Source organism: Hyperolius riggenbachi, chromosome 1 (assembly GCF_040937935.1).
Source record: "Hyperolius riggenbachi isolate aHypRig1 chromosome 1, aHypRig1.pri, whole genome shotgun sequence".
NCBI classification, from domain to species: Eukaryota; Metazoa; Chordata; class Amphibia; order Anura; family Hyperoliidae; genus Hyperolius; species Hyperolius riggenbachi.
This window is the reverse complement of record NC_090646.1, coordinates 615,926,462-615,949,741: the sequence shown is the minus strand read 5'-3', so window position 1 is coordinate 615,949,741 and position 23,280 is coordinate 615,926,462. Positions and strand designations below refer to the sequence as shown.

Genomic DNA, 23,280 nt, shown 5'->3' with positions numbered 1-23,280 from the left:
AAAAGGGGCGGGGCCAGGAGCGACACACCCCCTCTCAGCGGGCAGCGGGGTCCTGGAGCAAAGATGGATCGCTCAGATTCGCTCTGTTGGAGGGGACTCAGGGGAGGCAGCCTTGCAGGGACAGGTAGAGGGGACATAGGTGCCACTGCCAGATATGTGTAGAGCACACATACTGGCTGAAATGTGCTGCTCATTATAGGCTGTCTGTTCCGTAGTGCTGCACAGTGAACACATTGGAAACTTTTTGCTCCGCTCAGCACAGCTCAGTAACTTTGCAGGCACTGTGATTGCTGTGCAATATGCTGCACTGGGCACTAAACAGCTGCACTTCACTTCTGGGAATGCTTTGGGGAATGCTTACTTTTACTTGCATTCAGAGTATACAGATGAACATATAGATGAAATATATGTAATGCATATGATTGCAGCATGTGGGTATTGCGTGCAAACAAACATTTCTGCTCTCTTCTCGTCCCTCCTCTGTCCATTCCCTGCCCTCTGTCCATCTTCTCTCCTTCTCAGAGTGTCCACCCCCCTCCCCTTCTCCTGTCCTGCTAGTCATTTCACCCCCGAATGCTTCCCTTGTAAAATGATCCGAGATTCGGATCAAAGAACCGGATCTTTTCAATGATCCGATTCGAATCATCCGGATCATTGAAAAGATCCGAACTTCCCATCTCTACAAGACTAGAGTTTGTGATGCCCTGCTCTGCTGCTCCAGCTCTACTTCCTGCCGGAACTAACAATATTGTGGGCTGGGACAGAGAGGTGTTCATCCGCAGTGAGAAGGCAGATGAAATATAGTCCCCTTTCACCTGCCTGCCTCTCTGCAGTCTGCACAGAATTAATTACAACCTTCCACAGGTGGTGGGGGGCTTAAATTAGAAAATAAAACAAAAAAAGGAAGCCAGGATTGGGCCCCCCTTTGGCTAGGGCCCCATAGCAGTCGCTATGCCAGCTATGGTGATCCGTAGGCCTCTGAGCGGCAATATAAACCCCCCATGTGGTATGACAATGCTTGGTCCATACCCTCTTTAGTATGTTACTAGACTGGAGTTTTGGTATCGGTCACTTGCCTTACTCATTGTACTATGCCCAAACTGAGCAGATTACCATTAGTTTTCTCATTTTTACCCATAGGGTCTTTAAAGCTTTTACATTTGGAGCTCCACACTGACCCCCAAGAGGCACAACGCCTGATAGTAAAATGGAACATCAGCGACAGCATTTATTCCCCCGGGTCGGCAGTAATTTTTCACATTCAAGTGGCACGTTCTGCGAACAAGAATATCCTCCACAGTGTGAGTATACTGATTTGTGCTTTCATTTTACATATGCATGTGAAAATTACCAGCTCAACTTCCAGCAGAAAGAAAAAAGAGCTTGTGCTACTTAGGAAGGCCTGCCTGCAATAATCAATATGTGAAATGTGATCTGCCCCAGTCTTTCAGGTAAACTTTGACTATGAGGTAAAGAAACATAGCAGTGATGCTCATCCGAGCTCGTATATCTGAGATACTCGGATATCCTAGCTCTTTTTTCACTATTCGAGCTCGAATACCGAACTCGAATAGTATTAGCTATCCGGGCTGTGCTATCCGAGCGCACTCGGATAGCAATCAGCTATCCGGAGATATCCTAGCTATCCGAGAAAGTCGTCAGACGTCACCTCGAGTCCTCACAAGCGAATCAGAGGGCTCCTAGCCCTCTGACTGCAGCCAATCACAGAGGGGGAGCCTGGCCAGGCCCGCCTCTATAAATAGCGGGCGCCATGTTGCCTCACTCGTCCTGCTTGCGACTTACTGACTGACTGTACTGAGAGATTGCTCCAGTGCTTTTTGTCTGTGCAAGTGCATTTATTATTCAATACACCTAGCGTTTTTACACTCCAACACTTGATATTCATCTGTATTGCTTTGTATTGTAGATAGATTGTATTTTAGGCAGTTTAGTTTGCGTGATTAGGGACTAAGGAGGGAGACTGTCACTGGTGCTGCTGCAGCTGCAGCCAGCAGCTAGGCCCTGTGCCTAGGCAAGGCAGCCTGCCCTGCTCTGTGCTCTAGTCTCTAGTGACCTGTGCTCTCACCTGTCCTACTCTACTGTACTACTTCTGTGTTAGATAGATTATTGTACTATTTTGTAGTTAGCAGGCCCAGCTTTACTGCTATACATGTCCTGTATCTGCTCTCTGTAATCTAGTAACACCTGTTTTATTGTTTAGCTAGATTCTTCTATTGTTTAGTTAGTACTGTAGTACTGCAGTCAGTGCTAGTAGTTGTTAGAGTAGTAGTACTACTGTGTTAGCTTTCTACAGAACTGCTGTGCTGTGAGCAGTGCCAGTGTGACAGTTAGTTGCACTAGTGTCTTCTCCTCTGCTGTCTGACTGGCACTTGGCATGTGCCACATCCGGCATGCTTTTGGCACACGTTACACATGCTGATGCTGCTGCATTGCCCTGCTCCTGCTGCCTTTGCAGCTTCCACCGCCAGGGTGCCACAGGCCACTGATACCACCTATATTTAACCCAAAACACAATTGCTGCATAATTTTTTGGAGGTGTCTGGGGTGAAAACTGTCATGTCCCAGTTGTGCGGTTGGACTTTGGACACACTGGGCTGCACGACTGCTGTCTGGAACCTAGGCCTGATGTTAATTTACAGCTATTTTTTTTTGGGGGGGGGGGGGGGATTTTAAGTCCCCACATCATCAATTAGTGTTTCCCTTTACAAAATAATGATGCTACATGCCTCATATACCCTAAAAACGTTTTTAAAGCAATTTAAAGGCCACTTCCGGTTTTTCTATCCAGATATCCGAAGTTCCCCGGATAGCCCGGATACTGTGGTCGGATATCCGATTTGCATTCGGATTGGAAAATTTTGAACTCGGATATCCGACCCGGATCGGATATCGGGGTATCCGGCTTGGAATCGGATCCGGATTTTGAAAAGGGGTATCCGAGCATCACTAAAACATAGCAAGACAGATACCTCCCACACTAGAGTGACCAGATTTTTGTGGGTCCAACCTGGGAGGGCGCGCGCCGCGGCAAAAATGGGCGTGGCCATGACATTGTATGGGCGGAGCTAACGTAATGATGTAACAGCGAGGCATAACAAAGCAGTGTTTACGCCATGATGTGGTCAAACGAGACTTTGCTTGATGGGTGTGCAGACACTGTGTGATGCTAATAGTATACCACAACCACAAAGCAGCAAACATAGCCATCTATCACCATTAAATAATAAATGCAGTAACAGTTACCCCGGACACCAGAAAATAAACGCAATAGGCAACATGTCAGCACAAAATAAACACAATGCAGGCAACATGTCAGTACAAAATAAACGCAATGCGGGTATACATGTCAGTACAAAATAAACGCAATGCGGGCAACATGTCAGTACAAAATAAACGCAATACGGGCAACATGTCAGTACAAAATAAACGTAATGCGGGCAAACATGTCAGTACAAAATAAACGCAATGCGGGCAAACATGTCAGTACAAAATAAACGCAATGCGGGCAAACATGTCAGTACAAAATAAACGCAATGCGGGCAAACATGTCAGTACAAAATAAACACAATGCGGGCAAACATGTCAGTACAAAGTAAACGCAATGCGGGCAACATGTCAGTACAAAGTAAACGCAATGCGGGCAACATGTCAGTACAAAATAAACGCAATGCGGGCAACATGTCAGTATAAAATAAACGCAATGCAGGCAACATGTCAGTACAAAATAAACGCAATGCGAGCAAACATTTCACCAGAAAATAAACGCAATGCGGGCAAACATTTCACCAGAAAATAAACGCAATGCGGGCAAACATTTCACCAGAAAATTAACGCAATGCGGGCAAACATTTCACCAGAAAATTAACGCAATGCGGACAAACATTTCACCAGAAAATTAATGCAATGCGGGCAAACATTTCACCAGAAAATTAACGCAATGCGGGCAAACATTTCACCAGAAAATTAACACAATGCGGGCAAACATTTCACCAGAAAATTAACGCAATGCGGGCAAACATTTCACCAGAAAATAAACGCAATGCGGGCAAACATTTCACCTGCAAAAGAAAGCATTTACTCACCTGGCAGAAGTCTCCGGCCTCTGGCGCGCTGCTCCCTGGACCACCTTCCTCCTTCTCTTGTCTCCCCCACTGACAGGGCTACGGCAAGATGGCGCCCGAAGCCCTGTACTGGAGACACAAATAGTCTCCAGTACAGGGCTCCGGCAGCCATCTTGCCGTAGCCCTGCTCGCCTGCCGGTGTCGGAACACCGGAAGAAGACAAGACACTGAGGAGGCTGGAGCGGGGCTGCAGGCAATGAACTGGCACGGCGTCTATAGACGCCGCTGCCAGTTCATGCAGAAAAAGTGGCCAGAGTCCCGAGGCCGGGACGTCCCGCTGCTAAAAGCGGGACGTTTCCCGGGACCTCATGCTGCCTGGGACAGCGGACCCCGAATCCGGGACGCGTCCCGGGCAATCCGGGACGTCTGGTCACTCTACCCACACCCATTCACAACATCTGATTCAGCCATCTTGCTCAACCTTACAGGATTGTTCTTGCTCAAATCTTGGGGAAAGTGGCCAGTCATGTGACCATTCAGACATCCACGGCTGCTGGCAGTGATGTAGCAATAGGGGGTGCAGAGGTTGCGACCGCACCAGGACCCTTGGACCAGAGGATAACTTCTATAGATGCTTTCAATAGTAGCAATCATTAAAAAAAACTATTCCAACCCCTTCTTGCACCTTTTGGTGCACTGTATCAATCGTGATGTATAGATTGCTGGGGGGGGGGGGGGGGGGGCAGTGTAAAACTTGCACTGGTGCCCATAGCTCCTTAGCTAGGCCACTGTCTGCTGGGTATGTTCACGCTCCACCTCCTCTGTAGGGATATATGAGGCTTGTGTTATTAGTAGTGATGAAAGAAATATTGTCCATTTCTTTGTTTAATAGCGTCACCCAGGAGGCAGAAGCTGGAATCAGCAAGTCAAAGCTTCCAGCAGCACAAGCATTGAACCATTTTATAATGATTTTCTCCAAATGAAGCAAATTAGTCGTTTTTATGAATTTTTCACGTATCACCACATCTCCCGATTTTTTGGAGCTATGAAGATGGTGGGTAAGCAATGGTGAACAAATGGATCTTTAAAGAGAACCCGAGGTGGGAATTACTTTTACTATTGGGGCACAGAGGCTGGTTGTGCGCACTAAGACCAGCCTCTGTTGCCCCATCGTGTGCCTCCATGTCCCCCCTGCTCGCCGCTATACCCCCCGCATTGCTGGCGACACGCAGCGTGTCGCCAGCTCAATGTTTACCTTGCGCTGTCAGTCAGCGCTGCTCCCCTGCCTCCTCCGCATCGGCGCACCCGCCCGTGTCCCTTCCCTCCCGCTGATAGGAGGGAAGTGACGCGGCGGGTGGCGCCGATGCGGAGGAGGCGGGGGAGCGGCGCTGACTGACAGCGCAAGGTAAACATTGAGCTGGCGACACAGCCAGCAATGCGGGGGGTATAGCGGCGAGCAGGGGGGACATGGAGGCACACGATGGGGCAACAGAGGCTGGTCTTAGTGCGCACAACCAGCCTCTGTGCCCCAATAGTAAAAGTAATTCCCACCTCGGGTTCTCTTTAAAGAGACTCAGAGCTGAGTCAACTGCTGTTTTTTTTTTACTTCCTCCAGCCCCATAAGCATCAGAATCAGAATCAGAATCAATTTATTTTCGTCAAGTAAGTTTGCACCTACAAGGAATTTGTCTTGGCAGTTGCTTAACTAACACAAACAAAAATAATACAAGGACAGACAGTGTGTATATTACAAGTCAAGGACATTATGCAAGTATAGTGGCAGTAAGCAATGTGAGAATTGTTCATTTTCAGTTCTGTGCTGATTACTTTCAAGTCCTAGCAGCACTAACGTGGTTCAGCATTAAGTATGGCTACCGCTTGAGGAAAAAAGCTGTTCCTGTGTCTGGAGGTTTTGGTAGCGATTGACCGGAATCTTACTCCTGAAGGCATGCGCTGGAAGATGGAGTGAGCTGGGTGAGAGGGGTCAGAGGCAATTTTGGTCGCTCTCTTTCTGCACCTGCTAGCGTAAAGATCCTGCAGGGAAGGTAAGCTACAGCCAATTATCCTTTCCGCTGATCGGATGATGTGCTGCAGCCTCCCCTTTTCTAATGCTGAGCAGGAGCTGAACCATACAGTCATAGATGATGTTATGGTGGATTCAATAATTGCAGTGTAGAACTGCACCATTAGATTTTGAGGTAAGCCAAACTTTTTCAGCTGCCGTAGATGGTACATCCTCTGTTGTGCTTTCTTGACAATAGTGGCAGTGTTGTTGTCCCATTTTAGGTCGTTTGAGATCGTGGACCCAAGAAACTTGAATGACTCTACCTGGGTTATTGTGGATCCATTTATGGTTAAGGGGAGGTGCTTGGGGGGAGATCTCCTAAAGTCTATTATCATCTCCATAGTTTTGAGAGCGTTTAGTTCCAAGTTGTTGCTGCTGCACCAGGAGGAAAGCTGTCCCACCACATGCCTGTATGCAGACTCGTCCCCGTTTTGTATGAGACCAACTACTGTTGTGTCGTCTGCAAACTTCAGAACCTTAACAGATGGATCTGTGGAGATGCAGTCATTGGTGTAAAGTGAGTAGAGCAGTGGGGAAAGCACACAGCCCTGGGGTGCACCAGTACTGACTGTCAGAGAGCTTGATGTGAGTTTAACAAGTCTAACACACTGTCTTCTGTCGGTTAAGAAATCGGTTATCCATTTGCAGATGGATTCAGGTATGTGTAGCTGGGAGAGCTTGCTGTGTAGCAGTGATGGAATTATGGTATTAAATGCAGAGCTGTAATCTATGAATAAAATCCTGGTGTAGGTTCCTGGGGTGTCTAGATGCTGTAGTACATAATGCATACATGTTCACGGCATCGTCTGCGGATCTATTATTCCTGTAGGCAAATTGCAAAGAGTCCAGCAGTGGATCTGTGATGGATTTCAGATAAGTCATTACCAGTTTTTCAAATGCTTTCATGACCAATGATCCAATAATGTCAGGGCAACAGGCCTGTAATCATTTGAGCATGTAGGTTTTTTTTTTTTTTTGGAATTGGTACAATAGTTGAGCTTTTAAAACAGGCAGGAACAATTGAGAGTTCTAGAGATGCTTTGAATATGTCTGTGAATACAGGCGCTAATTGGTCGGCACAGAGATTCAAGCATTTCGCAGAGACAGTGTCTGGCCCTATTGCTTTCCTAGTGTTTTGTCTTTTAAAGAGTCTATTTACATCTGATTGGCATATTGTTAGAGCATGCACATCTGGGGACAGGTTAGCAGATTGTGTCTGGTCTGCTGTGTTGTGTAGATACTGAGGCACTGCAGAGGGTGGAGACCATGGCTGGCTGGAGGAGTGCTCAGTTTGCCTGACACACAGATGTAAATTATGCAGACTGCCTTGGTGTGTTTGGCTATTGTTGCTAGCGTCAAACCTGCAATAAAATGTATTCAGTTAATTTGCAAGCTGCAGGTTGTGTAGTGAGGGGGGAGATTTCTTCCTGTAGTCTGTGATTTCATGTAGAGATTTCCATATTGGGGATGAGTCGGCGTTGGAATTTTTTTCCTTAAGTTTTTTAGAATAATCTTTTTTTGCATCGGTAACGGCTCTCTGCAGTTTGTATTTCACAGCTTTGTAGAGGACTTTATCCCCTGTACGATATGCGCTCTCTTTATCGAGGCGCAGCTTCCTAAGATGTGATGTAAACCAGGGTTTATCGTTATTGTACCTGGTGCACTTTTTTGTGGGGATACAGGACTCTTCGCAAAAGGTAATATATGATGTCACAGCGTCAGTGTATTCATTTAGGTCACTGGAGGATTCTTTAAATATATTCCAGTCAGTTAAATCAAAGCAGCTCTGCAGTTTTTCTACAGCTTCACTAGTCCTTTTCTTAATTGTGGTAACTACAGGTTTGGCAGTTTTTAGTCTTTGGATGTATGTTGGGATAAGCTGTACAACAGCATGATCAGAGTTCCCCAAAGCTGCCCTGCTGACAGTGATACGAGTCCTTAGTCGTAGTGTAACAGTGGTCAAGTGTCTTACCTTCTCTAGTTGCGCTTGTGACGTGTTGCCTGTATTTGGGGAGTTCTTTGGAAAGGTTAGCACTGTTGAAATCCCCTAGTATGATAAAAAAAGAATCTGGGTACTCCCTTTCCACCTCGGTGATTTGATCTGCGAGATCTTGGAGCGCAGGCTGCATACATGTTTGTGGAGGGATGTACACAGCAGCATGGCCGGATTTGTGGGCAGGCCCCCGTAGGCCCGGGACTAGGGCGGGGCTTGAGCTGGGGCGATGTTATAGCTGTTGGCAGATCGGCTGTTCTATAATCCCCTATCTGTAGAACGCTGTCCTCTTTCCTCCTCGAGTCTCTCATGCATGCTTTATGGTTGATTCCGCCCCTTTGCTTGACTCTGATACTGAGGGGCGGAGCCGACACAGCAGAGCGGGAGACATTAGAGATGGGAAGTTCGGATCTTTTCAATGATCCGGATGATTCGAATCGGATCATTGAAGAGATCCGGATCTTTGATTCGAATCTCGGATCATTTTACTACCGGAAGCATTCGGGGTGAAATGAACAGCAGGACAGGTCTGTGGACAGGAGAAGGGGAGGGAGTGGACACACAGAGAACGGGAGAAGATGGACAGAGGGCAGGGAGTGGACAGAGAAGGGAGGAGGGACGAGCAGAGAGCAGAAATGTTTGCACGTAATACCCACATGCTGAAGTCATATGCTTTACATATATTTCACCTATATGTTCATCTGTACACTTTGAAAGAAAAGGTCGCACAGTGAAAGAAAGCATTCCCAGAAGATAAGTGCAGCTGTTTAGTGCCGAGTGCAGGAGGATTATATTGCCTTTCAATCACACTGTCTGCAAAGTTACTGAGCTATGCTGAGCCAAAAGCTTCCAATGTGATCACTGTGCACAACTACGAACAGACAGCCTGTAATGGGCAGTACATTATAGCCAGTATGTGTGCTCTACACATATCTGGCAGTGGCACCCATGTCCCCTCTCTCTCATCTACCTGTCTCCCTGCAAGACTGCCTCCCTTCCAACAGAGCGATCCATCTCAGCTCTGCTTCCTAGTGTTGTCCGGATCATGAACGATTCGGATCTTTGATCCGAATCTATTTTATGAGTCGATCATCCGAATCATCAAAATGAACGATTCGGATCGCAAAAGGGGCGGGGCCAGGAGCGACACGCCCCCTCTTAGCGGGCAGCGGGGTCCTGGAAGCAGAGATCGCTCTGTTGGATGGGAGGCAGCCTTGCAGGGAGACAGGTAGATGAGAGAGAGGGGACTTGGGTGCCACTGCCAGATATGTGTAGAGCACACATACTGGCTATAATGTGCTGCCCATTATAGGCTGGCTGTTCCGTAGTGCTGCACAGTGAACACATGGGAAGCTTTTGGCTCAGCACAGCTCAGTAACTTTGCAGACAGTGTGATTGAAAGGCAATATAATCCTCCTGCACTCAGCACTAAACAGCTGCACTTATCTTCTGGGAATGCTTTCTTTCACTGTGCGACCTTTTCTTTCAAAGTGTACAGATGAACATATAGGTGAAATATATGTAAAGCATATGACTTCAGCATGTGGGTATTACGTGCAAACATTTCTGCTCTCTACTCGTCCCTCCTCCCATCTCTGTCCACTCCCTGCCCTCTGTCCATCTTCTCCCCTTCTCTGTCTGTCCACCCCCCTCTCCTTCTCCTGTCCACAGACCTGTCCTGCTGTTCATTTCACCCCCGAATGCTTCCGGTAGTAAAATGATCCGAGATTCGGATCAAAGATCCGGATCTCTTCAATGATCCGATTCGAATCATCCGGATCATTGAAAAGATCCGAACTTCCCATCTCTACTGCTTCCAAGACCCCGCTGCCCTCTGAGAGGGGGCGTGTCGCTCCTGGCCCCGCCCCCTTTGCGATCCGAATCACTCATTTTGATGATTCGGATGATCGACTCATAAAATAGATTCGGATCAAAGATCCGAATCGTTCATGATCCGGACAACACTAGGAGACATGAAGAGTGCACACTGCACAGTGCAGGCATCATAGACAGGTAGTTACTGAACACATGCTCTGACTGCTACCAGATTGAAGATTTTATGCTGTATTGCTGGCTTTATTGCTCTTATCACAGGCGTGCAGAGCTGCCTTTCTGCACACTGTCAGTCTCGTCTTTTCCCAGCACATTTGTTTCTGTCTCAGGCTGTCTCTTCCTCCCTTCTCTCACAGCATGTAGAAGTAAGGCTGTCCTGCAATGTGTCGCTGTCCTTCTATGCATCTGTCATTAGCAAACATTGCCTGAGCTTTTAGTACACGCTGCTGTGGGGGAAGGGAAGTGAGACCTGGTCGTCTCAGTCTGTCTGTCATGCAGAGTTCAGTTCACCACTTGCTGCCAAAGTTATATTCCAGCACTGTCAGTCAGAGTTTGCAAAAACTGATTATTGTCCTACAAGTATGATATATAACAAATTAGTGTGTGTTTGTTGCAAAACTAGTGCTTTACTATCTGTTTTTGAACTTCCAACACAACAGGCTTATTTGGGGTTTATTCATTTCTGAATGCTGAATACATTATTGCAGCTGTTATAGGATCTGCTTAATAAATCACCTGGAATTATTAAGAAAAAAAAAATAACTTCCCCACAAGTGTGTGCCATTGTGGTGAGCATCATAGCTACAGGGTGCTGCTCCTCAGGTCTATTGTCCCAAAGGGATCCACATACTTCTGCACAGTGCAGCATTTTCATTTTCCCAGCAAAGGTGTGTGCATGCTGGGAGATAAAATATTTTAGAGCCTCAACACTTAAAGCAAACCTGAAGTGAGAAAATGTTCTTCAAGCTTTATACTTACTGAAGTATAGGGAAGGCTTTAGATAACAGAGCCTTCCCTTTCCTTCATTCGGCCGGTCATTCCAACAACCTTCTTCAATAGCGGTATTCCACCAAATATCTCTTCTGAACTAGTTATGTCCCCCGATAAGTTCAGAGGACGAGGGCATCACTATGGCTCATGTGAGGGACCGGACTTGCACATGCACAGTACGTATGGGCTCATCCATGGACCTAATCAGGGACATGAGTAGTCTTGTAGAGCTGTTGCACCGAGCAGCTTGTATAGCTTTACCAGAGAGCAGCGCTGGAATGACAGGCCAGACGAAGACTCTATGCTAGTGGTCCTCAAACTAAGGCCCGAATGGGCCCCCTGAGCCTTTTTTTTACCGCCCCCCCCCCCCCCCCCACACAAAATGTATTACTTATAGATGCGTTCAGCTACATCTTTAAATATTAGTGGTCCGCATTTAGAATAGCAGTGCTGGCACCACCCATCCACATGGAAGCCAGAAAGCAGTAATTCGCTGGTTTCCAATCAAATTCCACATCAGGTGACACTGCTGCCCAATTGGACTTTAGGTTGTCACCTGGGTATGCTTCACTGTCTGGCCTGCAAAGACTTCTACATCATTGTATGTATACTCCGGCCCCCCAGCAGTCTGAAGTGTCTATGTTGACCCGGCCCTCAACCCAAAACGTTTGGGGACCCTGTTCTATGCTATCCTCAGCCTTCCCTCTACTAAGGTAAGTATCAAATCTGAAATTAGTGTTTTCACTACAGGTTTACTTTAATCAATCTAAATTGATTTTGCTTATTTCTAATATGAAGCAGTGAGCACAAAAAGATCTGGCACGGTTTGAACAATGAACCTATGCATTTTCTGCATGCTATCTTCATATGTGTGACAAGGGATATAGCTGGAAGTGTGTTTTTAAGGCTTTGCCTTTAAATTCAAAAACTTAGGAGATAAGGGAAACATTTTAACTTTGCATTATACTTTCCACGGTGTAGCAGCAGTAAAAAGTTTTGCTGACACCTGATTTTGGGGTCCTCCAATACTCACTTATTGCTCCTCAACATCCCTTCTGGTGCAGTTTACTGTTAGGCATACAGACATTGATCTTACTGGCCATCTTTCCTCCATGCAGTGTAGTTGCATTATAATTTTTATGGTGGGTAACTGGCAAAGTAGTAGCAACTGCAATACAAGTGTGGGGATTCAGGAGAACTTTCAGTAAGCTCTTGTGACTCCCCTAGTTAAAGGGACCCTGAGCAGTAAAAATAAACAAAATCGGGACTTACCTGGGGCTTTCTCCAACCCACCGTAGGTCGGGAGGTCCCCCAGTGTCCTCTTGGCTCCTCTCCCGGTCCAGCTGCAGAATACACCACCGGCAACATCCGGGCCGAGTGTCGGGCTGACACTTCCTTATCGGTGACGCTATCCATCATCACGCCGTCCGCTATGCGTCTTCACGCCGCATGGTGTGACAGTACTGTGCATGCTGGTTTTCTAACTCTAAACCACGCATGCGCAGTACTGTCACGCCAGTCGCTGTAGTGCCGCATAGCGGGCGTCGTGATGATGGGTAGCGTCATCGATAAGGAAGTGTCAGCCCGACACTTGGCCCGGGTGTCGCCGGTGGTGTATTCTGCAGCTGAACCGGGAGAGGAGCCAGGAGGACACCGGGACCTCCCGACCTATGGTGGGCTGGAGAAAGCCCCAGGTAAGTCCCGATTTTGTCTATTTTTACTGCTCAGAGTACCTTTAAAGAAATGCATTACTGAATATGTGAATACGTTTTCTTATCTGGAATGTGATGCTCTGAGAATATACGTACCACAGCCCACCACTTCACCATCTTATGTTCTGTGTTGTATTTAATAATATGCTCTACTATTGCACATGTGCAAGTTCTATTTAAATTTGCAAGGGGCACTTGGTGAAAGTTGGGCCTAGGGTAGTGAAAAGTACAAATCCGGCCCTGCACAGCAGCCAAAATAAATGAAGAGATCTCACTGGGTGAATAGTATGGTCTGCAGTTTATGAAGAGAGCTTCCAGCCCAGCCGAGCATGTCCTCCTAATAACTGTAACATCCGTGCTCCACCTATCATTAATATAGAAGCAGAGTCCTCCACCTTTGGTTTTGCCAGAAGTAAGTGGGTCCCGGTCAGATCTGTAGAGTGTAAATCCATTAATCGGCAGAGCATTGTCTGGAATAAGCTCAGATAGCCAAGTTTCTGTGAAGCAAAGGGCAGCAGAGAGATGAAAGTCCTTCTTTGTTCTGATCAGTAGTTGAAGCTCATCTAGTTTGTTGCATATGGACCTGACATTAGAGAGTATGATTCCAGGTAGTGGAGAGCGCAGTCCTCTGCGTCGAAAAGCGAGTCTGGATCCCGGAGCACTTGCCTCTTCTTCTAAGCCTCACTGCCTGGTTCAGCACTGTAGCTCCACTGGTCAGAATCCCCAGAAGGTCAAGAGTAGATGAAATATCCAGGGGTAGATTTTTTTTAGCTAAGTTCCGAATGCTCAGTAGTTTTTCACTCGTGAAGGTTATCACAAGGATGCACAAGCCAATGTTGAAAAACAAAAATACATAAAACAAACATAGAAAGACAGAGCAAGCTGCCGAGGCTGCCATCTCCAGGCGCCTCCTGGATACTGTACATGGATGTGTCCCTGGCCCTCCTCCCACTGTCCTCCGTTCAGCCACAGTCAACCCCCGGTACGCGGCTCAGTTGGACTCACTGACAGAGTGACGTCAGCCGGGGCCTTCTCTGCGCTTGCGCAGAAGATCCGCGCATGTGCAAAAGTTCTGCACATGCGCAGAAGGTCCGCGCATGCACAGAAAATCTGCTGCTGATGTCACTGAGCTGCTTACTGGGGAAGATTGCGGCTGAACGGCGGCGCTGAGGAGCACGGTGATAATGGGGGACACATCCATGATAATGGGGTTGGAGGAAGCCCCGGGTAAGTAAAAAACAGCAGTATGACTCAGCTCTGAGTCTCTTTAATGCTGGGTATACACGCTGCGATTTCTGCGTGACATCATAGCCTATGGCAAAAGTCCTTGAGCGGGTTACATACCAATATACAGTTACATGAAGTGTTTCTGAATCTGAAACCAGGATAGTTCATGTAAAATAGGTATCCTGAATATTTTATGTTCTGCTATGAGTTGTTATAGGTGTTCTTTATATTAAATGTCATGCATTCATTTCCCTGTGGCAGGTGCACTACAACACAAGTCTCTCGGAAAGAGGTGAAACCTTTAGCTGGACTTGGGATTCTGAGCTGCCATTAGAATGTGACTCTCATTCTGTCCGTATTCGGAGTGCAGTATTGAGAGACAGTGCTTCCTATGAGTGGAGTGGGTGGAGCCAGTGGAAGACACATCATGGTGAGTGCACACACCTGGAAACAATTGGCCTGAGTTATCAAGGATCCCCAGAGCTGAATATCTAAAGACACAAAACAAAAAATTCAAAAAATTCAAGCTCAGATGTGTATTGGAGCATAAAAAATTTGCAGGTGTTTCTACAAACATCTGCTCAGTTTACAGAATAATTTGAAAATGTTCTGCAGTTTACAGCCAGTTAGGACAACGGGCTCTCACAAACCACTGATTCTGTTTTAGGGGTGTGTTACAAAATGAGGAGGCTTTTCGCCCCAAAAGCAGGAAATTAGGGTGCCTGAGGCAAATGGACTATTTGGGCTCCCTATAGTTGCTAATGCAAAATATCAGCTATTGGGTGCCAAAAGCAGAAATTTGGGCACTCGATATATGGGCACCAGGCCCGTATAACCAAAATGTTCACATTTTGTGAATAATCGTTTTGAAATTTATGTTTTTGAAATACATTTGGAGTACTGTTAGTTAGTTAATTATCATTTTGAAATGTATTGTTGTAGAAATGTATTGTTTTTTTGAATTTACATTATTTGTGGCAGAGGAAGAGGGTTTTAAGGTTAGGCATCAGGAAGGGGGGTTTTAGGTTTATTGTTAGGCACCACCAGGGGAGTCTTAGTATTAGGCACCACTGGGAGGTCTTAGGCATCGGTAGAGGCAAGGTTCTGTGTGAGAGTAGGGTTAGGTTTAGTTGTAGTAAAATATCGGTAATATTTACTGTACGAATGTTTTACTATCCTTATTACGAGCCCTTGTTTCCTAGCTCCCTTATTTAAGTATGCTTTCGCCCCACCCTCCAAATAACCAAAATGTTGCCATTCTGATTCCCCTTTCTTCAGTATGTTTTGGCCCTGACTCATTACAGTGGCGTTGTGACCAAATCAGTGAGGCATATTATCCGTTGAAATAGGCCTCACTTCCAGGGCTACCATGCACTGCAACTCTTGCAATGGGATCCGGTGGTTTGGCTAATCACCTTGGTTAACCTTCCTGGCGGTAAGCCCGAGCTACACTCGGGCTAGCTGCTGGGAGCTTTATGCAGAGTATAGCGCGCAGAGGGCTTTTTACTCACCTCCCGGGGGATCCAGGCGTCGATAGCCGTTCTCCTTCCTGTCCTCCGAGGCTCTGAATTGCTCTGGTGAGATTGCCGTCAATGATCTCACTACAGAGTTACAGCAATTTTCCCTCTGTCCTGCGGGTGGGAGGACAAAGGGGAAATTGCAGCGCTGGAGCCCAGGGAGGTGAGTAAGTGCTGGGGCTGCTGCTGGCTTTCTGGTGGCATGATTTTTTTCCTGGTTTTAGGGTCTGAAACATGCTAAAAAGACCCTAAAATCCAGAAATAATCTTACCGCCAGGGAGGATAAAGGGGAACTTCAACCTAAACAAACATACTGTCATTAAGTAACATTAGTTATGTTCTGGGCCGGATTTACCATAAGGCACTGTAGGCACGTGCCTACAGGCGCCAGATGATGGAAAGGCGGCTCACTCCCCTCCCCTATCTCCTTCCTTATGCAGAGTCCTGATGAGAGTGTAAATGAGAGGTTACTCAACCTGGTCTCATCATTCCACTGACCAGATCTCCCTTCAGCCAGGGACACCTCTAGCAACTGAATATTGAGGGTACTTCTGGCTACTTAATACTAAGGGGCACCTTTAGCTACCTATGACAGGTAAGGGAAGTAGGGGAGAAGTGACAGCTGGGACAGAGAGCACACTTGTGGTGCAGTTTTGTAGGTTTATGGAGGGTGAAGTCTGGGGTGCCAGGACATCATTGCCTATAGGCTCCTGTGAAGTAAATCCAGGCCTGGTTATGTCAATTGAAATAAATGGGTAATATAATCTCTACCCACCCTGTTTTAAAAGAGCAGGCAAAGGTTTGTGATTTCATGATGGCAGCCATCTTTTTCGTGGGGCAGTCATATTTTTGGATGAAAGGAGTCCACAGGGAGCATGAGACACAGTTCCAACTGTCCTGTGTTCTGATCACTCCTCCCAGCTGTGCACACTAGACTTCAGATCTCAAATTCAAAATGTAAAAAAAACAATTTGCGCCAAAAGGTCAATAGTTCATGTATTTTTTACTTTGGGACTCTTAAGACACTGCAATTCAGCAGAGACTATGAAACATTAAATATGCCATGTAAATGTTTATACATAAAATAAAACCTTCAGATACAGTGGGATGTGAAAGTTTGGGCAACCTTGTTAATCGTCATGATTTTCCTGTATAAATCGTTGGTGGTTACAATAAAAAATGTCAGTTAAAGGGGCACTACAGCAAAAAACTGTAAAATTTAAAATATGTGCAAACATACTGTATACAAATACATTTTTTCCAGAGTAAAATGAGCCATAAATTACTTTTCTCATATGTTGCTGTCACTTCCAATAGATAGTAGAAATCTGACAGAAGTGACAGGTTTTGGACTAGTCCTTCTCTTCATAGGGGATTCTCAGCAAGGCTTTTATTCTTTATAAAGATATTACTGAAAAAGGATTTATACAATGATGCCGGCCAGCTTCCCTGCTCCCTACACAGTTTTTTGGCCGTTGGACAGAGTAACTGCCATTCACTAAGTGCTTTTGAAAATAAATATATCCCTGAGAATCCCCTGTAAAGAGATAGACTAGTCCAAAACCTGTCACTTCTGTCAGATTTCTACTACCTACTGTAAGTGACAGCAACATAGGAGAAAAGTAATTTATGGCTCATTTTACTATGGAAAAAACGTACTTCTTATTTGTATATGCAAGAAGTTTTAAATCAGGATGATACCATTTATTGCAATACCCTACTGCTACTACTTATTTGTAAATCTTTGCACATATTTTAAATTTCACAGTTTTTCGCTGTAGTGCCCCTTTAAATATATCATATAGGAGGCACACAGTGATATTTGAGAAGTGAAATGAAGTTTATTGGATTTACAGAAAGTGTATATTACGTGAATAATCACGATCGCTCCAAAAACGCCAATTTTTTCCAGTGATTTTTCCACGTTAAAAGCCGGAAAAATCACCCAGTGAAAACGCTAACGCAAATCGCTGTGTGAATGGGCCCTAAAGAGTTCTAACTTGTTATACTGGGTGCCTATCTGCATGTACAGACCACTCTGCTCCATTACCATTGGGGTCTGATCTGTTACAGGGTTTTTTCTTTTTATCGGTGTCTGGTTTGCTATTTGGGCCGAAGAGACGTCTTTGCATTCCAGGTGATTTTTATTTAAATGTCATCAATTTGTTTTCCAAGGAAAGAACGAGTTAAGAAGAAACAAGATTGAGATTTACCCACATGAGAGAATAGTTCTAGAGGGCTCTGATGTCATTTCCTGCTGCTTGCCAGACCTCCAGGAAACAGTCCTGTCCATGGAGTACGACCGGGTACCATACCCCAACCAGTCACTGCAGATGAAGACCGACAGCTTTGTCATTGCATTGAGAAACGTATCAATAACTAAGTCGTCTGGAAAGAACATTTTGTGTAGAGTGAGTGACAACAAACACCACGGGACAGTTCTAATTGTCAGCAGTAAGTCCAGTTATACCCACTGACAGATGGTATGATGTGACCTTTGACTGATGCATATGTCCTGCACAAACATCCTATATCTAGACTTTCTAATGGTAGCCTATGTCACAGCACCAAAGCTGGAAATACTCTCCTGGAAGTTTTTTTTTAGGCCTCTTTCACAGTGGGACGTTAAAGTCGCACATTATAAAAATTTATAACGCAGACTAAGGCACATCAATACAAAGTCTGTGCGACATTCACAGTGCACACGTTGCGTTGTGTGTAGTGCTGCTCAAATCCGGATACGGGAGATACCCGGATAGTTGCTATCCGGATATCACCCAGTAAACCTGTGCGGGGTGGGCGGGGGGGTCAATCTTACCTGTCTGACGCGTCTTCTTCGTCCGTCCCTCGGTGCCTTCCATGATGCGCTCCATGCGCGTCACGTGGTTACAAAGACTTCCTCCTTCAACCCGGAAGGAGAAAGTGTTTGTAATCACGTGACCACTGCTTGGACCGCATCGTGGGAGGCACCGAGGGACGGACTGAAGAAGACGTCAGACAGGTAAGCTTGACCCGACCCCCCGCCCAGGTAACTGGGAGATATCCGGATAGAACAATCCCGATGTCTCCCGGATCCGGATTTGAGCAGCACTGGTTGTGTGTAATGTGTAGCAATATTTGGAAAGTGCTGCATGCTGTGCATTTAGCAAGACATTTGCTGCATTATGTGTGTTGCACATGCTCAGTAATGTTTTAGTTTTTTTTAAATGTAACGCATGCGCCGTTTATGTTCCATCAGTATGCAACGAAAACAATGCACCAAGAGACACATAACGCAATACAAAATAACGTCCAATTTCATAACCTACATGCGCTGCGTTAGGGGCACGTTGTGCGACTTTAATGTCGCATCAAATGCAACGTCCCATTGTGAAAGAGACCTTAAAGAAATCTGTGTTGTGAGGGACATGGTGGTTGCCATCTTTATCATTATTATTAATATTATGCATTTACCATGTTTTTCGGACCATAAGACACTCCTGACCATAAGACGCACCTGGGTTTAGAGGACACAAACCAGGGAAAAAATATATACTAAACCTGGTGCGTCCATAATATAGAGGTGTCTTGTGGAGCTTTTCCTCCCAAGCAGGCCTAAGTAAATGAAGTGATCAGGATGGAGGTTACCTTATAAGCATTAAATATCCCCAGGAACTACTGTTTAAAGTGGACCTGAACTCTTGCACAGGACAGGAAGAGAACACATAGAGAAATGAGAGAAGAAAGGAACACAGACAGAGATATTCTGCTTGCCTTGCCTTGTATTAATGTAGAGAGTTTAGCCTCATCTGTGACTAATCACAACTGTAATTTGATATCACAGCTGTATCAGCTGGCTGCCTCGGCAAAGCAGCTGATTTGTAAACACAGGATGTTAACCCTGTCTGCTTCCATGAAAGCAGAGAGTAGACACACTGCAGATTTATTGCAGGATTTTTGTCAGCCGTAACAAAGAAATTAATTGTAGCGAAAAGGGGGAAAAAATAAACCAATACATTGCAAAGTTAGAAGTTAATAAATAAAAGAGAGATCAAGACCATAGCTGAACAGCTGCCACCAATCACAACCCTGTGGCCAGCCGGTGTCCAGTCATAATGAAGAATGGCTCGCCATTGAAAACACCATCCAAATCTGCATTGGCACCAATACTGCCGCGGGCGGGACAAGGTCGCATAGCCATTATCATATTGCTTCAAAGGAGCCTTCCACCGAACAAAGAGGGAGCAGATTACCCTGCGCCCAGCTTACTGGTGTCTCAACTATACGTACGCCTTTAAGGCACCAACAGGGGCGTAGCAATGGGGTTGCAGAGGTTGCGACCGTATCGGAGCCCTTGGGCCAGAGGAGCCTTGTGGGGCCCACCCCTCATTTACAGTATTAGCTTCCTATTGGTCCTTTGCTCATAATAATCACTTCTATAGATACTTTGAATAGTAGTAACCATTAACAAGTTCCCCATCCCCCTCTTGCACCTCTGACACTGTAGTTGCCATTGTCAGGTTTTGGTGCGCTGTATCAATTGTCATGTACAGAGTGCTTGGGGGGCCCATTGTAAAACTTGCATCGGGGCCCATAGCTTCTTAGCTACGCCGCTGGGCACCAATATGTTTTGGGGGGTGTAGAAGAAAATCATAGTACCCAGAGGAGTTCCATGCAATCAGAGGATTGCAGCTTTTTAGCATTTATGGTGTCTACATTATCCTATTTTTTGTTTAATGAGTCACCAAATGTTTTCAATGTATAACCAGTCTGGACGGTCAGTTTAGCACCTGGACTCTTGGGCTACATTGCCAGTCTTATGCAATACATGCTGAATGGAGTTTGGCATTGTCTTGCTGCAATGGCCAAGGCAGCAAGGGCCACATATCCTGAATGGCAGCATATATTGCACCAACATCTGTATATAGGATATGTGAGGGAGCCGGCTGGTATTGTACTTTGTTCTCTGGTTGAACTCGATGGACATATATGTCTTTTTTCAACCCAAATAACTATGTAACTATATATTGTCCGAAATTAACAATACAATCAAAATTGTGCAAGACAACCATACTATGTGCTCTACTGCTCCCCCAACCTAGCACATCTTTGTTTTAGAACTTCGCTCTGATAACAATCCTGTCATGTTGGAGGATGCGGTATCTTGATTTGTCAGACACAGCACAAATTTCCCATTTTGCCTCAGTCCTGAAATGAACTTAGGACCAGAGAAGGAAGCAGTGTTTCTATACTATGATTTTCTTCTTGAATGCTTAGAGATGAGCTGTGTTATCAAAGTCAATTGTTTTGGAAAGTCTGTGACCCAGCTCAGTGACTTCCACTAAAGAATCATGTTTGTGTTTAATGCCTGAGGACCTGAAGATCACATGATAATGGTAGAGCCTACTTCCCCTTACCCCCCAGAGACCCCACATTCCCCCATGACTTAAAAACTCCAAAATAATAGACACGGACTACCTGGCATTGGATTAATTTAAGGCCATAGCAGCCCCTTCTTTATTCAGCCAATTAACAATGTTCCAAACCAAATAGAAACCACAACATAACTAAAACGATCTCCCTCAAGAACTGGGGTAAAAGGGTCCGGAGGCACCGAAACTCGTACTCCAAAAACACCCGTGTGACATGCAGCCTTGTACCGGCCCCCAGCCGCGTAGCTCGGCTCGGGGACAGCTGCATGCCCCAAAGTCGTCTCTCTCTTGCTTTCCTTCTTCAAAACCAGCGGATTCGTCCCATGACAAATCTCCTTCCCAAGGCACTAACCTCCGGAGCCCCTTTTTACCCCTCCGGCTGCAATGACAAACAAGAGCAAAACACACACAACAAAAAACATAAAGGGAGGGAGGGAGGGAGCTTCTTCCATTGCTGCTCAAACCGGAAGTGCCCGCCCCGCTACTTCCGCCGCCTTGCCCGGGAAAGACTGACACTCCCCTCACCACCAACACCCGCCCCCTCCTTCTCTCTGTGCTGCCTCCTAGCCTGCACCGCCCCCAACCCACGCTAACCCCTACACTGCCGGGGAGACGGCTACCCCATCATGCCCGGGCCCTCCGCATTCCGCTGCGCTACAGCTACGGACCCTCTCTTGATAATGGTAGAGCCTACTTCCCCTTACCCCCCAGAGACCCCACATTCCCCCATGACTTAAAAACTCCAAAATAATAGACACGGACTACCTGGCATTGGATTAATTTAAGGCCATAGCAGCCCCTTCTTTATTCAGCCAATTAACAATGTTCCAAACCAAATAGAAACCACAACATAACTAAAACGATCTCCCTCAAGAACTGGGGTAAAAGGGTCCGGAGGCACCGAAACTCGTACTCCAAAAACACCCGTGTGACATGCAGCCTTGTACCGGCCCCCAGCCGCGTAGCTCGGCTCGGGGACAGCTGCATGCCCCAAAGTCGTCTCTCTCTTGCTTTCCTTCTTCAAAACCAGCGGATTCGTCCCATGACAAATCTCCTTCCCAAGGCACTAACCTCCGGAGCCCCTTTTTACCCCTCCACCACGACAAGGGCGTGACCCCTTATGCCCTTGAGGCCCCCAACCTCAGAGCTCGCTGAATCCCATCCTCGATGCCCAGGGCCCATAAGTCCATCCCAATGTCATTAAGATGCACCCCGTCTCTCTTTAGGAACAGTTCAATCTCCTCCTCCAACTCGAAATGCCGTATGGCCAACCCTCCATTCCTGATGAAGAACCTCGCAACCTCTTTGTTTAGCTTAATTCTAGCTTTGTTAATTTTCAGGACAGAATTGGCCAACCTCCAGTAACCCCGGGCCACAATGTCTGACCACACCACAATGGTCTCTGGGAACAGGGACCGGATCCTCAAGAAGTCAAACTTGACCTCCTTGATGACCACCCTGGTGGACCTAGCGGCCAGATCGTTCCCCCCTACATGCAACACCAGGATATCGGGGGGCCTATCTATACGTGCTAAAGTATGTAGCTCCGGCAGAAGGCTGGGCCACACCATCCCGGGGAAACCTATCCACCGGATACGTACCTGATCCCTGGGAAAGCCGAGCTGCCGGCCCTCAGGCCTAACATCGGCCCTTCTCGCCCCCCTGCTGACGTAGGAGTGCCCTACGATCCAGACCACAACCTGCGGACCTGCAACAAAAGAACAAAAACTGACAGCATTTTTTTCTTTGCCCGGATCCCCCAAGACAAACCCCCCCCCCCCCCCTTTACACTAAATGGGGTCTGACATATGTCCTGTACTGAGCTGACTCCCAACGCCCTATCTGCTTTATGACCCCCTCGCTCAATCCCCACCGTGACGCCTCAGTGGCCGCCCCAATGCGAAAAGAGTGGGAGGCAAACTCCAGGAAAGGGAGGCCGAGATGAGCCAAGCATTTTCTAAATATCGTGACAAACTGAAAACGGGACGAGGCTGTGCCATCCAAATGGACCAGAAACACTAGCGATTGAGCAGGGCGAACTGTCATCAAGCTCTGTACGTTTAACAGAGGGCATAACGGTCCACCGATCTGGAAAAGTGTGATGGACCGGCCCTTTCCCCGTTGGTCGGTCTTTGAGCGCGGTAAATAAATGACCACCGAATCCGCGAGGACGGTAACATGTTCCGCGAGGATGCCTCCCACTCCTGACTTATTCCTACTCACTAATTCCCCGATTCTAAATGCCCCAAAAAAGGCTAGCACAAATGCGGTCTGAAAAAGTCCGCACTCATAGCTTGAAGAACACAAGCCTGGCAGCGCCTCCGCCAGCCTACCCAACAATTCAAACGTCACCGGGCGTCTTGCTTCCCTGCGAATGGCTCCCACCCGGTACCCCTTTACCGCCTGTCTTACCCGAAAATCTTTAGTCACGTCCGAGAACCCCCTAACTT

At 46.6% G+C, this 23,280-nt stretch overlaps 1 protein-coding gene across 5 annotated transcripts in view; it reads left to right on the top strand.

Annotated features, from left to right (window-relative positions):
• Positions 1 to 23,280, top strand: part of LOC137528829 (oncostatin-M-specific receptor subunit beta-like) — a 144,731-nt gene that overhangs the window by 71,706 nt on the left and 49,745 nt on the right. For all 5 annotated transcript variants that reach the window (XM_068250462.1, XM_068250454.1, XM_068250476.1 and 2 more), the window contains 3 exons: positions 1,141 to 1,301; positions 14,164 to 14,332; positions 17,595 to 17,873. In XM_068250462.1, the coding sequence (XP_068106563.1) occupies positions 1,141 to 1,301; positions 14,164 to 14,332; positions 17,595 to 17,873 (609 nt within the window). The remainder of the gene's footprint in view (positions 1 to 1,140; positions 1,302 to 14,163; positions 14,333 to 17,594; positions 17,874 to 23,280) is intronic.